This window comes from Dryobates pubescens, chromosome 4, assembly GCF_014839835.1.
Source record: "Dryobates pubescens isolate bDryPub1 chromosome 4, bDryPub1.pri, whole genome shotgun sequence".
Classification (NCBI taxonomy): domain Eukaryota; kingdom Metazoa; phylum Chordata; class Aves; order Piciformes; family Picidae; genus Dryobates; species Dryobates pubescens.
Genome location: NC_071615.1, coordinates 27133700 through 27151824, shown reverse-complemented (window position 1 = coordinate 27151824; position 18125 = coordinate 27133700). Strand labels below are relative to the sequence as shown.

General features: G+C 41.4%; 1 protein-coding gene across 3 annotated transcripts in view; it reads left to right on the top strand.

The window, feature by feature from the left end:
• The window catches only part of TPK1 (thiamin pyrophosphokinase 1), a 339092-nt gene that overhangs the window by 252147 nt on the left and 68820 nt on the right, over positions 1-18125 (top strand). For all 3 annotated transcript variants that reach the window (XM_054160983.1, XM_054160986.1, XM_054160984.1), the window contains one exon: positions 15376-15487. In XM_054160983.1, the coding sequence (XP_054016958.1) occupies positions 15376-15487 (112 nt within the window). The remainder of the gene's footprint in view (positions 1-15375; positions 15488-18125) is intronic.

The following is an 18125-nucleotide window of genomic DNA, read 5'->3' as shown; positions in this document are numbered from 1 at the left end:
CTGTGCAATGCAGGTCTTGTTTCAGCTTCAGCAGCCATTTTAAAAATGAAAGGAATTTTCATACATCCAGCAGAGACTTTACAGAAGAAAGAAGACTAAAGTGGGTATTTGTGCACAAAAATCTGGAGTGCTGACATTTTCCCACTTTATTTCCACTATAGGCGTTTACTCTAGAACTAAAATAGATGTACTTATTTCTCCTGTGCTGTTCTGTGACGGTGTTTGTGTCATGAGTCACATTTTGCACAGCCCAGAACTCTGTGTCTTGTTGTTGACAGTTTGGGGCAAGCTTGGATTTAAGGTTGGATCTGAACTTTCTGATTCCTTATCTGAGTTTGTCTTTGCTCGTGCATGGGAGTAACCACGTCCAAAGAGAAAAGGGTGTGTCTTTGTAGAACAATGCAAGTCAGTACCATGTATACCACATCCGAAATAAAGAAACTGGTGTGGTTATCATTCAGGAGGAAAGGGAAAGGGGAGCGGTTTAATAAACAAGAAACTGTTTTATGTATTCTTTGATCTGATTCTTTTTTAGCTCCTTTGTTGAAGTCCAAGTGTGGAGTAGTGCTAAACAATAGTAGTTTGATTATTTAAATCTATATAATCTATATGGAGATATGACTTAGAATAGTCTATTTGTGTGTATGTGTGTGTGTCTATAGACACAGATATAATGTCTCCTCATAGCCATGCCCAGCTTCTGTAATAATTTTGAGAAGAGCCAATTCCTGCAGCAGAGAGATCTCAGATCTAACAGTGCATAGAGTTAAAATGCAAAATCTTCAGTTGTTCATTTATTCACTATATCATAGCAGTCCCAAGCTAGCTATTCAAGAAGAATATATCCTGAGATGGTGTTTTATTGCCCTCCTGCTTTCTGTACAATGGACTTAGGTAAACAAGAATGTTCAAAGACTGAATCATGCCACTGTACAGCATTTCCAAATAGTTGTAAAGGAGGTTGTAGTGAGGTAGGGGTCAGTCTTTTCTCCCAAGTAACAAGTGACAAGATGAGAAGAAACATCCTCAAGTTGTGCTAGTGGAGGCTTAGATTGAATAGAAGGAAAAACTTTATTCCCTGCAAGAGTGGTTAAGCTTTAGAACAAGCTGCCCAGGAAGTGATGGAATCACCATCCCTCGAAGTGTTACAAAAGCATATAACAGATGTGGTACTTAGGGACACAATTTAGTGGTGTACTTCTCAGTGTTGGATTTGATCTTGGAGGTATTTTCCCACTTTAATGATTCTATGATACTATAAATCATTTCAAGACATCAAGAATTTGCTGCTCTAAATCTTGCTGAATGTAATCATTGGTCTCTTTCTATGGAGGCAGATAATGTTGTCTTCTAACTATTCTCAGGTTTGTCATAGATCTCCTTCATCTCCAGATTCTGGCTCTATGTTAGCAAGCAGTGCAGAGCAGTAGAAGGAGGATCTTAGGGCTGAAATAGTTAATTGTGGCTGATATCTACACTGCACCCCTTTTGGAGCATTTTACTTCAGACTAGCCCTAGCCCTGATCTGGGTCTGTGATTCTGTGAATGCCCCTTTGTGGGTGGAGTGCTTTTGGTACTCTTATGAAGAGCATCTCCCAGTTTAGCTCTGTCCAGAAGGAATTTGCTGTGCAAGCACAGTATGTAGAGACTGTCCACAGTAATTAAAAACAAGCAAATAAACAAAAACAAGCAAACAAACCCAAAAACTAACCACCCTCCCTGACCTCAAGTAAAATGATCTCAAGCCTACAAGAGTTGGGGGTCTTCAGCCTGAAAAAGAGAAGCCTCCAGGGAGACCTTATAGCAACCTTCCAGTACCTGAAGGGGGCCCACAAGAAAGCTGAGGAGGAACTTTGTACAAGAGCTTGTAGCAATAGGATGAGGGAGAATGTATTGAAGCTTGAGGATGGCAGATTTAGACTGGATATTAAGAAGAAATTCTTTACAGTGAAGGTGCTGAGACTCTGGAACAGGTTGCCCAGGGAGGTTGTGGATGCCCCCTCCCTGGAGGTGTTAAAGGCCAGCCTTGAGCAACCTGGAGTAGTGGAAAGTGTCCTTGGTCATGGCAGAGGGGTTAGAACTGGATGATCTTTAAGGTGCCTTCCAACCCAAACCATTCTATGAGTATATGATACTTCAAACACCCTGTGCACTGCCAGTAGTCAAAGCTTATTAGTATGTGTGTTTCTGCTTTATAGCTTTAAGCCCCTTCAGTTTTCCTTCATTGTAGATATAGGCATACTTCTATCAAAATCCCTTATCAACCCAGATGGATTCTTTGTCCTCTATGGAAATTACTTCTGTCATTTCTGTGTACAGCTCCTTCATTTCAACTCTAATTTTTTTGCCTTGTCCTCCACTACCAAATTCAAAGTTACCTTTATGTTGCTGATGTCCCTGGCAGATGTCTTTGTCTGACCTGAGTGCTCTGTAGCACCTGTCAGCTTTCTTTCTCACTCTTGTTTAAATTCTCAGAAGCTTTGGCATTTTTGTTTGCCAGCAGTTTCACTCCAGTTTGATAGAAGTTCTGCTGCCCCAAAACTTTCAGTGCCCCTATAAAACTTTACTTTCAATTCTAGTCTTACATGACACTGTCAAATGTGACATTTCTGCTCTCTAGCTGCATTGATGTTTACAGTAGGAAGCATTTTAGAGATCTGATTTCTTCGTTCTCTTCTGTTTTTCTGTTTGAAATGTAAGTGTAAGCTTCCAGGTAGATGGACATGAAGCAGTCAGGGAAAACAAATGTATCGACACATGGACCACTGAGAGATAATTTGCCTGAAATGGAAGATCTGTGAGGTTTATTTATGTATTAGCATGGCACTTAAAGCTTAAATGTGGCATCTTTCCTCACTGAAAGAGTGGTCAGGCACTGGAACAGGCTGCCCAAGGAAATGGTGAAGTCCCTGTCCCTGGAAGCCTTTGGAAGACATGTAGATGTGGCTCTTAGGGACATGAGTTAGTAGTAGACTTGCTGGTGTTAGATAAATGGTTGGACTCAGTGGTCTTGGAGATCTTTTTTTTCATGAAGTCTGAGGTTTGTATATTCACTGCCACCTCCACAGGGAAGCTGACAAGGGAGAAAGGAGCACTGGAGAAAAGTCTGCTACTGGCTTTAAGGGACAAAGTACTCAAAGGTACTGATGCTGACCAAGGGGCAGCCCAAGCAGCAGCTGCAGAAGGGATGTCTTCAGCACCTGCAGCTACAAGCACAAAACTTTGGTATCAGAAAGCAGGACCACTTTAGCTTGCAAAGCAGGGATGAAAATTAACTGCATTGCTCATTTTTGAGGGGTGGAGAGCATGTGCACATGCATATGTTTTGGAAAGAGGAAAAATTGTCATTAGATACAAGAAGAACATTTTACTCTTCAAGGTCATACTTTTTTTCACCTAAAGTAGACAGAGATGTGGACAAATGGGCAGACCGACACACTCACAGAGCCCACATGTTGTTTTTTATACAATGTTCATGTAAATAATTCTCAATCCATATATAGCCCTGTGAAATTTGGCTAAAATATTCATAAGCATACAGTAAAGCTGAGAAAATGAATTTACCTGATGTATTGCATTTCATTCATTCCTCATCGTTTATAATCTAAGTTGAGGAGCTGAGTATATAATACTTGTGGATCCAAAATCAACACTAGGAAATGGAGACACTTAATTTTCAGAGGGAAATTTGACAGCCACCTTTTTTCCCTCCCAGTTCCTGAGATAGTATCTAGTTCTCTTAAAAATGGACCAACACTTTCCCTCACATTCCTTTTTGTACCATGTGTAGGCTTTAGAGATTTGTTGGAAGACAATTTATTTTCTATTAGCGGAGAAGTTCTCTCAGTCTGCAAGCCTCCACAGCCTTGTTGCTGGTAACATTTTGAGGCAAGAGATAGACTTTTCATTCTGAAAGCTTTGATGGCTTAAACACAGTTCTCTCCTAGTACTAACCCAAAGGCATCTCACTTCATGGAGCAGAAGCAGCCATGAAATCATGTGAATGCTTTCCAAGAGGGAGATACAAGCTAGAGAAGATTATAGGAAATTTAGTGTTCAAGAGTAATGCACCTAATTGCATGAAGAATCCTTGATTATTTATTATTTAATGAGAAGAACCAATCTGTAGTTCTCCTGAAGTTCATTACTACTTTAAATATCTTGAAAATAATTGCTTAGGTTTTAGGTTTATTTCAAGGATTTGGCCATATGATTTTTAGCTTGTCTTTGTTTCTTATTTGATTCTTCTATGATGGAAGAACCTGAGGTGATTCTCCTGTCTCATGAATACAGGCTGCAAATAGATTTGACCTAGCAGGTTTCTGGTTTATAGGAAGGTTCAGCTCCTTTTCCAGAATTTGGGTTCTGACTTGCTATTGTGTGAAGTGGGGTGCAAAGTCTTATATACAGAAAATGCAGTATGTCTGAGTCGGGGGCCTAAATAAGCACTACTACTTGTCCCAGCCTTTCTGCATTTGGCAGGGTGAGCTGTGTATTGTCTTTTACAGCAATCTGTCATTCTGTTGAACCTTATTTTATGGTTTTATGTCAGAGCTTTTCTTCTTGCATTATATTACTCTGCACTTGGTATAGCATTACTTGTTCTGCAGTGGTCCCCTGTTTGACGGCTTTAAATACCATTATATTCCCAAACAGTAAATGGAAAGGATTTGATAAGTTCCTTCTAATTGATCTTTTCTACAATGCTCATTTAGTCCAACTGCCTGACCACTTCAGGGCTGACCAAAAGTTATTAAGAACACATGCAAGGACCTATCTCTTCACACATAGCTTGCACCAAAATGTTGAGACTGAACGGAAATAGTCTGGAGGCACAGCATCTCTGAGCTGTAGATGTGTATAGGCAAATGCTTTCTTGTGTGTCAAGTAGGGTATCTCCATAGGGAATTCCAACCTTACTGATTCTATGAAAGTCAAGCATTGTACAGAGACCTGGTGAGAACTCACTTATACCACAAGGGACATTTCTAATTCCTCGGCTTCAAGAAAGACAAATTCATCTGGGCTGTAGGTAAAGACTGAGCAGTTGATCAGGGGCATGAAGGGCCTGTAGAAGACAGCTAGCAGGAGCAAGACAAAGGCAGAAAGGGCTGCCACCACTTTCAAGAAAGGTGTCAAGGATGAAGGCCAAAGGAAGAAAAGATTGACTGAAGTGCAGGGTGAAAAGATGGTCAAGAACACAAAACCATTCTGGACCTCTTTCCAAAAGGACAACCTCACTATAAGCAGGGTAGTAGCAATTGTCCCTTGGTGCGTTGGTGAGGAAATCCTGCATGCTCGCTACGTATCTGTAAAGCTGTTGCAGAGGCAACCAAAAGCCTTTCTTTCACCAGGGGCATCTGTCGTAGTTTGGGCTGGGTGCCCTCTGCTACAGGGGTGTTTCCTGTGTCCAGAAGTCCATCCCAGTGGGTGGACTCAGGAAATTAGGTATTTCTACCATAATCCCTTGCACCACTATAAATTTTGCGGTGGGGTCTGGCACTTCCTCTTTCCTTCCCTCTCCGAGACTTGGTAACTGGGGGAGAGATCTCCCGGCCATGGGCCTGATTGGGCCCAAGGCCACAGGGGGATGGGCAGTCTCAGGCCTGGCCAGCTGAGACTAGCCCAGCAGAGGGAGGGGGAAGAAGGAGCCCTGGGGGTTTTGGATGCACCCTCAGGTGGGGATGGGATCTTTCTTTGTCACTGCGCTTTGGGTTTTCTGTAACATTCACTGCTTTCTATTTAAACTTTCATCACTTTTGCAATCCGTTTGTCTGAGTCGTTATTTCTGCCTGTGGTGGGGAGGGGGTCTGCCCCAACCCATTACAGGCATCCCCACAGCCAAAGGAATGTCTGTGGGACAAATGTCCTTATTTACAGTCTGAACGTACAGATGAATTTTGGCACCAATGTACAGAATGTCAAGGACAGCACCATCCTTACTCTTTCGGGCCTCCAAATCCTGAAGAAAAGGAGACCTGTCATTGTTTTAGATAAGACCTGAACATCTTCTCAGAAATTGAGGTGGCAAATAGCTATGGGAAGGGTTGAAGTCAGGAATGAACTATGAACATTCTGCCCTGGGGCAGAAGCACGTTTGGTACCCACTATGAATATGGCCAATGGGTGTGTTTCACAGAGGACCCCAAAGCTTCGTTTCAGTGGGATATGGGATGTGAGGGTGAGAGCAGCTTGGAAGAGTCATTGTTTGCCTGGCTGTGCTTTGGGCATAGATCCAAATGTTCTAGCTATGGAAATGAGCAACCTTTTTTTGCACCACACCATTGTCACCTCCGCTCCCCTGGCTTTCAAAGCCTGTCTTATTTCCATAGTGCTCTGTTGTTGCAGCGCTTGTGGACCTCTGAGTCCTCAAAACAGATTCCCAGGAGCCATTACTAAGTGGCTCCCTGCGTAGCTTCAAGTTTGCTCTCTTGACAGTCACGCTAGCAACCATGTCATGCTATGGCTGAGTATGCTATCGGCTGCTTGATAATTTTTGACTAGTAATTTGCAGATGTAAGAGCTTCTCTGAACAGGTCTAAGGAAGGCATAAGGTAGATGCCCCATGGGAACTTTATTGTTTTATTGTCTGCTACACAATAGAATTTCTTCTGCTTTTTGGTGGTGTTTTAAATATGCCAGCATGATTCTTTTGGGATGCTGCATCAGAATTATAACTGTGATGACAAATGGGGTGCTGGAAAGATGCATTCAGCTTTCAGAGCTTCACAGTCTTGTGTGAAAAGATGCCAGGCTGACTGTGTTTGTTTCTGGTGAGAAATCACTGTCAAATATTTAGGACTCAGATTAGCCTACTTTGAGTGATTTTTAGTCATAGAATGGTTTAGGTTGGAAGGGACCTCTAAAGATCATCTAGTCCAATCCCCCTGCAGTGAGCAGGGGCATCGCCAACTAGACCAGAATTTCAGTGTGTTTGAATTCCTCTGTATTCTGAGGATGAAATCTGTCACTGATGATGTAGATGCAGTTCCTACTGAAGTCCATGGGAACTGTAGATATATCCACTATAAAAAGGCTGTTGCAAACAGACTCCACACCCCTACCCAAATGTTCTGTTCCCCCAACATGTGCTTTGTGTGTGGAAATCTCCAACAGAGATTACTTAGCTCTACAAGTAAATAGGGAAAAGGTGGGACTAAAAGGAGAAGTAAATATATGATTGAGTGACAACCTTGAAGTTTCTTTAATGATATTTGTTCTTCCTGACCTGAGCACTAGGTTTTTGAATTTCATGGGTGTAGAGAAGCAGTCAGTCATTGCTAGCACAAGATCTGGGGCATAACACTTCTTCAAAGCCTCCTGTTACAAAGCAGAAACTATTTCCTTGTCTACTGAAAATGAATGTGATTTCTTATCCTAGGTCAATGACCATTTTTATAATAACAGCAAATTATTCCTTCCTGTAACAGAGATCAGAAAGCAGTGAAGAAAATTGTCTCAAAAGTTTATTCTTCAGTACTTCAAGCCTCTCTCCCTCTTGCCTAGGGGCATGTGAAAGTAACAGTCAGAAATGAAAAGGAGAAAAGAACATTTGTGAGATTCCCCCAGTCAGTGCAAAGAGCTCTCTCCATCACTTGCAGAGACCAGGCTGTTACGAAGCCCTAATCCTAACATGAAGCTGCTGTATATGAAGCCAGTTTTCCTGCAAGGATGGTGGTATATAATGGAATTAGTGAGCTCATGGTCTGCTACATTGTATAACACACAAAGGCAAGGGCATCATGTGGATGTAGACTGAGGAATACAAGAAACTGTAAGATGTTGACCAGCAGCATGTTGGGCATTCTTCTGACTTCTATTGTAGAGATTTCCCAGTGAGATTTTGGAGCAGGAAAGCTATGGAGGTTTTCCAGTACATCTGTGAAGACTTCTGAGAACAGATAAACAGACCTGAACTTTAGGGGGAGTCACAAGGGCACCTGCTACAGCAGCCAGCCAAGATTCAGATGGTCAGTAGCTGATGAAAGGAAACATTAATCAATTAATCTCTTTTCACTAAACAGAACATGATAAGGCTCCATCACAGGATGGACTGTGAAGAAGCATGTGAAAGAGAAAGCAGATTTGCTGTAACAGGGAAGAGGAGGCAAGATGCATAGAGAAGGCAGCCCAGACAAGGGGGGGGAAAATATCAAATATTATTGTACAGCATGTCTTAGTATCCACTGATAGGCATTAGGCTTGGTAACCATAGTTTTTTCTTTGTCTTGTATAGCAACAGAGCTTAAAGACTTGCAAAAAAAAAAAAAAGAAAAGAAAAAACAACAACCCCAAACCCCCTCCTAGCACTATATACTCACACAAAAATTCTGTGTATTCCTACATAGCATAAAGATGCCTTCCAGCAATGCTTAGTAATTCAGTGCTATGAAGAAATTGTTTCTTGCCACAAGTTGGGTGAACAATATCCTGCCTTTTAAATTAACTCCCACGCTTCTCTAATACCAGGAAAGGAAGCAAATGTAGTCTGAGGAGAAGAGATCCTCTGGACTCTGATCCTGTAGAAATGCACAAAAAGGAATGAGCAGTGACACTAAATGTGTTATGAACTGGTGGACAATGAGAAAGATTGTGCTGTAATTTCATCACTTAGGAATTAGAGAATATTGGTGCTCTTAGTAAATTCCCCTTTAGATTGACAATTTTACTGCAGCATTGTATAATAATTATACAGGCAATATGAAATCTTCACCAACTTGTCTACTTTTCACTTTCTCTGTGATCTATCATACTCTCTGTTCTCATAAATGGATATAAAGAAAATGGTTCTGATTTTTTTCTTTCCTTTTTTTTTTCTTTTTAAGACATCACTAAAAATGATAATTAAACCCATAATGATGGGCCTGCTGAGGATAGGGCATCAAATGCATGAGCTCAAGGATAAAATGTCACTGTGGGCCAGGGTAAGGCTTACTTGAATTTAGGGAAGGGCCAATCAGTTCTTATTTATCATAGTTTTATAAACTCATAGAATCATCTTGGTTGAAAAAGACCTTTGACATCATTGAATCCAGCCTTTATCTAATCACCAAGTCTGGTGCTAAACCGTGTCCCTCAGCACCACCTCTATGCTTCTTTTCAACACCTCCAGGGACAGGGATTCAACCACCTCCCTGAGGAGCCTGTTCTAGTCTTTCAGTGAAGAAATTGCTTCTACCATCCAACCTGGTGCAACTCGAGGCAATTTCCTCTCATCCTATTACTTGTTACTCAGGAGAAGAGACCAACACCCACCTTACTCCAACCTCATGAGAAGGTGCCCCCTCAGCCTCCTTTTGTCCAGGCTGAACAACCTCAGTTCCCTCAGCTGCTCCTCAAAGGCCCTTCAGACCCTCTCCAGACCCTTCAGTAGCTTCATTGCCCTTCTCTTGACCTTGCTGCATTTGTGCTGTGTTTTGCATTGATTGATGGCAGACTGAAGAAAATGTTGGGGAATTCCATTCATGAGCGGGAAGTTTCAGCAGAGCAAGTTTCTCATTGGGGTAGTATTTCGAGTAGAACAAGGATTAGTATTTATGGCATCTGTCAATCTTTAAGATATGTGTGTGAAAAGAAACTGAACCACCCCAAATCCCTTTTAGATAGATTTTGTATTCCCAGGTATCCAATGTGCTTGATTCTGTGTTTTCATCACTTTATTTGTGTGCACATTAGCAGTGCCTACACTGCTGGCTGCTTTATCTGCATGCAACCTCCAGAGAGAAGTAGAGTTTTTTCTTTGGTTGGGCTTGGGTTTTTTCCTCCTTCTTTTTTGCACCTATGATTATTTTTTTCTTGTCAGTCACATCAGCTTGACTGCAGAAGGTAGAGACCTTTTTTACCTGCTTGTGCTGCAAGAGGTGATAGGCAAACAAGGGATGCACCTACTGTGCTCAGTAAAACCTGTCATAGATATTAGATGAGAAGTGTACTCTCAGGAGTTTTGTAGAAAAAGTCCATGTGTGAATGTGTGAAACTCTGGGATCAGTCACTCAGGGATAATTTGTACGTTAGAGATGCAGTAGCAACCAGGATACAGCAAATCTTTTTTGGTTTGGTGGCACTTCCCTCCACAGAGGTTTCTTTCTGTACCCTTGTCATAAATTGGTTTGGAGCAGATGTGTCTCTTAATTTGGCCTAATAATGATTGTAATTTGTTCTGTCTTTACTGCCTGGGATTTTATTTGCTGTAGAGTTGTCATTTTATGAAATGCTTCTCTTGAAGGGTCGGCTTGGTGGGGCTCTGTCTTCCAAATCACAGGGTGTCAGGGGGTGGAAGGGACCTCTGGAGATCAAGTCCAACCCCCTGATATATGCAATAACTGATAAACTGCAGCCTCTCCATTTCAGTGTAGGTTTGGCAGGATTGGGCCTAACACTTCTGACTATTGTTTTGAAGAACCATACATTTTCTGGATTTTCTGTATGAGTTTAAGCAGTCAGTGATACGATGTACAAGAGCTTTTAGACTTCTCAGTGTTTGCTGGAGCTATGGATCCTTTTCAACAGCAACAAAAAGCCTGGTTGGCTCAGATAACATTCTTTGACTAGCACTCATGTAATAACAGCTTGGCACTATGTGTATTTATCTGAAAAGACAATTGATGATATTTTAGGGTTATAACAAAATAGCTGCTCTTAAACACATCCTTTTAGAAAAATTGGCTGTATTTATCATGCTCAGAATCTCAGCCTAAAAGCTTTTGTTATTGTTAAGTCACGCTCTTGCACAGCTAACTATTAGTAGAAATATTTCTGGAACTTTGTTTTTGCTTTATTGCCAATCATGATATTTGATTTTGAGCATAAATGTTCTCAGCTTGGTTTCATCCTTTTATTCCTTTCCTCCTCCTCTCTGCTGCAGTCTTTGATCATGTTGATTTCCACTCATTCCTTGACTCTTTTGACTGTATACCATTTTCTGCACCCAGATGTTTATGTACTAAAACAGATTGTGGGGTTTGCCTTTTCCCTGGGTAGCACTGTGACATCTGTATTTAGGGTTTTTTTGCTGCTGCTGTTGTTTTCAAGTGTGTGCTGCCATCTATGGAGCCATTATTGAAACGGCTCTGATAGAAAAAAATGGTTTAGCAAAAGATTGTGAAAAACAAGATCTAGCTAGAGGAGGAGGTATCACAGCAGTTGGCCAGATCTCAAGAAATCCTGTTTATTGGTAGTCCCAGGTCTCACAGCAGGCACAGGTGGAAGTACACCATTTGGAAAAGCAGTGAATTCTAGGCGTTAAGTTACTCAGTCGATTTATTTATACTGGACAATCTGGGCAGTCTGAACATTACAGTAAGGTTGCTTTGTCCTCTGATCCTGTAACTCATTCCTTTTCTTTCTGTCACCTTTCACATATCCTAGTCCTTCAGCAGTTTCCAAGATCTATTTATCTCTTTCTTCATTTGCTTTTTAAAAACTTTATTTAAACTCCTTATTCTTCCCCAGCATCTTGACTGTCTTTCTGCCTCCCCTTTTGTGCCCAGTTTCAACCTACCAACTTCCAGGCTTCCCTCCTTCATATCCCTTCAGAATGCAGTACTGAAGATCAGTCCCCATTCTCTCTCTCTTTCATAACGTTTTGTCACTTGATGTCTGTTTCAGAGTCTACATTTATTGCAATACATTTATTCAAGTTGGCCTGCAAGGCACTTGGAGAAGCAATTTTCTCTATACCTTTATGAAATGCCTGTGGGGTTTCTATGCACGCATAGAAGCTATCAGCGTTTATCTTGATATTGTTCATATGCTTTTTAGCTCACAGGTTGTTGATTAAGATTTTTTGCATCCTACAGCCTTGAGTAGAGTTAGGTGTACGAGTCCCTGGCAGTCAGACTCCTGTTCTAGTTAGGAGATGCAACAGAGAACTGTGTCTTCAAATCTTGCCTCAGCAAAACCAGCGCTGGAGCGGGTGGATATTTAGCCACTACTGATAAAATGCTGTCTTATAACACAAGACATTAGCATCAAAAGGAAAAGCTTAACCTATATGGATGAAGCATTCTTAAAAATACTTTCTGACATTTTCTTCTTATTGCGTGAGCTTAAAAATTGATCTTATTTCCCAGCATCAGAGCCAAGATGAAAGGGTGGGGGTGTGGAAAATCAATGCTGAAGATTGATCAATGTTTTTCAAAACTGACTTAATAAGATAAAGATCAATGCAGCTGTATTATTTGTTGTTATTTTATCACCAGTATCACTCAAACATGGTAATATTTGATTCTTAAATTAAATGTGAAGATACTTCAGTTACCTCCTACAGAGGCAGAAAAAACAACCAAGAAGTAGGGATTTGTTTAGTCAAACTTTGGTTTTCTTTTTAATCCTGGAATTTGGGAACTCTGAGTCCTGCAAAAACTGAAAACAGTTTCATATTTTCAGTGGCAGTATATAATTGTTCCCTTCATCACAGAGACTTAAATAGAACAAGTTATTGCTTGGGTTTGCAAATTACAAGCTCTGATCCTTCCTCCTGCAAAGTGCAGTACCTTCTTCCTTGGCTGCAAGAGCTGTACTAGAAAATTTGAAGACAAGTTTGGCCACCTGAGTTCCCCCATGGCAGACTCAACATGCTTTGAATTTTGAGCCTTACTTTACAAATCCATTGGCTAATTTGTCTCTACTGGCAAAAATGAGTGAGTTGTTTGTGGGGGTTTTGTTTGTTGGGTGTTTTTCCCCAATTATTTCCCATTTTTTGTCTTTGCTATCCCAAATAATTTCACAGTGCCCTAATGATTTGTTTAAAGAAAAGTCTTTAAAACTGTAATATTGGTGAACCAATCCCTAAGACAAGATTTTGCCTTAGCATTTGAGAGGGGGTTTTTAAAAAATAGTCTGCATGTTAGTATTTCAATTCCTGTTTACTTGCTGCTTTGGGTTTAGATCTTTGGGCTCCTAGTCTGAAATTTCTCTTAAAGGATGGCTAGAAAATGTAGGGAAGAAAGTGGAGACTCTCACGGGGATATGTGAGCTGGGATTTTAGGGAAGTATCAGACATTAGAAGACTCCTGATTAGCTCCTGGATGTTGGTGAACCTCTGGTAATGGCATCTATTGTTTTGAACATTTATTTCATGAACAGAATGACAGCTTTCTGCATAAATTCCTACTGAACTGAATACCAATCTATGAGCTGGACTAGAATGTCATGAAGTCAGGAAATGCAAACCTATTAGTAGATGGACACAGTTATTTGAGAATGCAGGACTTAATCAGGTTCTCTGTTAGGCCAGTTACTTTTACCTTCTCTTTTTCATATTGCTTTACTATTAATAAATGTACTGAGTTTGCTCCTCTTCTCAAGTAGCTCTGAGCAGCAATATTTGGGAAGATTCTTTCATGAGATTCTTTACAGTGAGGGTGGTGCGACACTGGAACAGGTTGCCCAGAGAAGCTGTGGATGCCCTCTTCATGGATGTGTTCAAGGTCAGGTTGGATGAGGCCTTGAGCAACCTGGTCTAGTGGGAGGTGTCCCTGCCCGTGGCAGAGGGGCTGGAACTAGATGATTTTGACAATCCCTTCCAACCCAAACCAGTCTATGATTCTCTCTACTCTCATTTGGCACAGGCAGTCTCACCCTTTCATTTTCTCCTTTTTCATCAGCTTCATTACAGATAATATCTACAGTCACATAACAAGAGAGCTTGTGCTTGTACCTCATGTCTGCCTTTCCCTCTTCCCTCTGCACTGCCAGAGAAGTTGCATGGCATATTGCATAGCTAAGAAGTTATCAAGCCTGAATTTGTCACACCTCTGTACCTGGCAGGCAAGCATTCACAACCCCTATCAAAGTACATGACTCCTCGCCACATGAAGCTGGACACCCTGAGAGGATAGATAATACTGGATTGGTTTTCTTATTGCTCTGCAAACAATGTAACTGGCCTAAGCTATGCAGTCTGATAGTCCCTAATTGACAGCTTTTCCAAGGTTCATTTGTTAACTGAGAGCATGACATGTATTGAAGTTGTTTCTCCATAATGCATTTGGCATTAACAGGAGAAGCTGTCGAATGCCTCAGACAACATCTCAGCACTAAGATATTTCACTTCCAGTTTTGACTTTCTAAGCAGTGAGTTTATAGAATCATAGAATGGCTTAGGTTTGAACAGACCTTAGAGGTCATCTCTTCCAACATCCCTGCCATGCAAGGGCTTTTGGAATGAGCATCTGAGAGCTCAGGGCATAAGGAAAAAAGGCTGAAATGCTTTGTCATGAATTTTCTTTTGAGGAATGTATTTTTGTTGCTTGGGATGTTTACCTGAGTTTTAAGATTAAGCTGTTCTTTTTTGGTTTGGTATAAAAACTTGGTTTCTTGCTTAAAGTACTGGCTGAGTACTCATCAGGTCTCTGAGAAACTTGTTTTGGTAGCTTAATAAACAGAAGTATTTTTTTGATTGAAAGAATAAATTGCCTGTGTAGAAGGGACCAGAGGGTAATTTCGTCACTGATCTTGTTACTGTTTTGCATTTCCTGGGTTTCTTTGTGGCTAATTTCCATAAATGTTTAAGTTTAGGGGAAAAAAAAGCTTAGAAATTGTGCCAGAACTCTAATGTTCAGTTGTGCAGTGTGTCAGGAACAAACTTTTTGAAAGCCCTTGGGTATAGTGCCTAAGCATGTCATTTTCTGTAAACATCAACAACTTGCTATATGAGGAAAGGCTGAGAGAATAGAATAGAATAGAATTAACCAGGTTGGAAAAGACCTTCAAGATCATCAAGTCCAACCTATCACCCAACACCATCTAATCAACTAAATAATGGCACCAAGCAACCCATCCAGTCTCTTCCTAAACACCTCCAGTGATGGTGACTCCACCACCTCCCTGGGCAGCCCATTCCAATGGCCAAAGAGAGAGAGGGGTTTGCTCAGCCTTGAGAAGAGAAGGCTTAGGGGAGACCTTACTAACATTTGCCACTGTGTAAAGGGTGGTTACCAGGAGGATGGAGACTTCCTTTTTACAAGGAGTCCCATGGGAAAGACAAGGGATGATGGGTACAAGTTACTTCTGGGGAGATTCCCATTGGACTCAAGAAAAAAGTTTCACCATGAGAACAACCAGATACTGGAATCATCTCCCCAGGGAAGCAGTGGATTCCCCTACATTGGACAGTTTTAAGATTCAGCTTGACAGGGTGCTGGGCCATCTCATTTCAACTACACTATCACCTAGGAAGATTGGATCCTTGGGGGGTCCCTTCCAACCTGACATTCTGTGATTGTGTAGTTCCTGTAGGCAAACAATCCTAAAGCCTTTGGGGGACTTTCTGGCCCGGCCTCAAGTACTTTCTGTTGTATTTGCAAGTTCTGTTGGCAAATGCCACTTGGCTCCCTGGCAAGCACTTACTTCAGAGGCCCTTCTGTCTTGCAGGGCAAGCACAAACTGCACGTGGACACAGGACTGGAAGGCAAGTGGTGTGGCCTCATCCCCGTTGGGAACTCCTGTGAGAATGTGACCACGACAGGCCTCAAGTGGAACCTCAGTAAGTTGGACTCCTCGGGGACGGTGGGTTGGATGTGACTCTATAACCACACATTTACACCAGCCTCACCAGTGCATGTTTGAAGCAGGAATACCATATTCAACCCTGCTAGGCCATTATTTTGTTTAGAAGTAATGTGGGTATTTTTAAAAAGAAGAGAAATAGGTTTTAAACCTCAGATATCACAGGCAGAAACATGTTTTCCATTTGGGAGTCCTTGTGCTGGTTAAATAGAACATTTGTTGAGGTCATGATACATTGCCACCTTGATGCATTGCCCTCCAGGGAGGGGAAGCTATGAGAGCCTAAACTCCTGGTTAGAAGCCATAGAGTTACAACAGACAAATAATGATGTGCTACAGATTATTAAAGCTACCTTACATCCCCCTGAACTGTTTCCTGTATACTGTCTCTCAGGTCTGAATTAATAGATCTTGTTCTTATTTTCAAGTGGGAGAAGGTGCATTTGATCTAGAACAAGGACATTTGTCTGTGTAGACAATTTTTCTTGAGGAAATAAAAAGTTGCAGAATTCAGTACTTTTTGTGTCAGTGTGAGGATTCAGCATGTATGTATGCTTTTAGGCATGCTCACCTCAGTTATTTGCTAGCACTCGGCACAAACAAGTTTCATTTATTTCAGTTCTCATCTTCTGGGTGAAAGAACTTGGAGAAGAAAGTGGAAAATTGATTAGGGAAATTTTTTTCTTTTGTTTGTACTTGCTCTTGTGTAGTGCACATTCAGAACACACTATAAACACAGTCTTTTTACTCCCAAAGGGATACAGACTTTTTTTTTCTCTATTAAAATCTGATTTACAGCACAGGAATCAGATAATGCTTTATCTGATTTGACTCACCTGGCTGCTTGCTGATAACAGCTCTCATGTCTAATAAATAAATAATGAAAAATCCAATAATGCCAGAACTACCCAGCATTCTTCATTAGGTTCTCAGTGGTGCTTTCATGGAAGGTAAATAAGAATGAAAGTATGAATCAGCTGCGCTACTCATCAGAGAAGAGGCTGGAGGGTAATGGTAAGCACTCCTAAGAAATGGTTCCTTTTCTGGGAAATTACTGTAGAAAAGAATCTTGCCAACTCATTTACTCTTCATCCCAATGGCCTTTGGTGTGCTGTATGTCATACCTGAACTGAAAATCATAGAACTGCTTTAAATAGAAAAAAACTCTAAGATCCAGTCCAGCTGCCAGCCCAATGCCACCATGGCCATTAAACCATGTCCTGAAGTGCCATGTCCATGGCTTTTGAGCACCTCCAGGGATGGTGACTTCACCACCTTCCTGGGCAGCCTGTTCCAATGACTGACCAATCTTTCAGTGAATAAATTTTTCCTGATATCCCATCTAGACCTGCCCTGGCACAATGTAAGACCACTTCTTCTTGTTCTATCACCTGATATTAGGAAAAGAGACCAACCCCTACCTCTCTCCCACCTCCTTTCAAGGAGCTGTAGAGATCAATGAGGTCTCCCCTCTGCCTCCTTTTCTCCAAACTAAACAGTCCCATTCCCCTCAGCTATTCCTCACAAGACTAGCAGGGTTGTCCAGACCCTTCATCAGCTTCATTACTCTTCTCTGGACATGTTCCAGCATCTCAATGTCTTTCTCGTAGTGAGGGCCCCAAAACTGAACCCAGTAGTCGAGGTGTATGGCATATAGATATGTACAAAACCTCTGTGTGTATGTGATTGTGCTTTGTGCTTTCCACATAATTTTCATGCAAATGTGCTTCTTTAGGCAGGAAGCTAAATGGCTGTAAACTGCTGCCATTCAGAAATGCACACTGTCATTTCACTTCAGAAGGCAGAAGCAGTAACAATAGGAGCAAGACCTCTCTAAACGTAGCAACAGAGCATCCACTGACTGCTGATATCCCAGCAGGATCCCAATTTTTTTTTTATGTTGTTTACATTGTTAGTAAAATAGAAATATTTCCCCTGTTCACCACTTTACTTCATTGGGGTTTTGCTGATAACAAAATCACAGAATGTTAAGGGCTGGAAGGGACCTCAAAAGATCGTCTAGTCCAAGCCCCCTGCCAGAGCAGGATCATCTCTACTAGATCTCACACAGGAATGCATCCAGGAGGGTTTTGAATATCTCCAGAGAGGGAGACTCCACAACCCCACTGGGCAGCCTGTTCCAGTGTTCTGTCACCCTCACAGTACAAAATTTTTTCCTCAATGTTTTTGCATTGTGAATGGAACAAAAAGATTACAAAAGCAGTGGGGCTTTGTTTTGGGGGAACTCAAAACCTGAAACACAAGAGAAAAATATAAATCCTTTAAAAAAAAAAATCTACTAATGTGAGAGAGTGAGGAAATGTTCTGGGTGAGGCTGTAAATTAAGCTGGATGGTATCTGTGCTAGTGAAGCTGTTTGTATAACCACTCTGTGACCTGTTTCATAACTGAAATAGTTCATATGGCAGGTTTTGCTGCCCCAGTTCATTCTGACTGAGGCAGACTAAGCAGCACTCCCAGGATTAGCTCTTTTTTCAGTAAAAGAGTAAAATGCTTCACAGTGGGATTCTCCCCTCTGCTGCTTTGCACTCCTTCCTTCCCTTCTCATGTTCTCCACTGATAGCCTCCCAGTCCATCAGCCAGGATATATCTTCA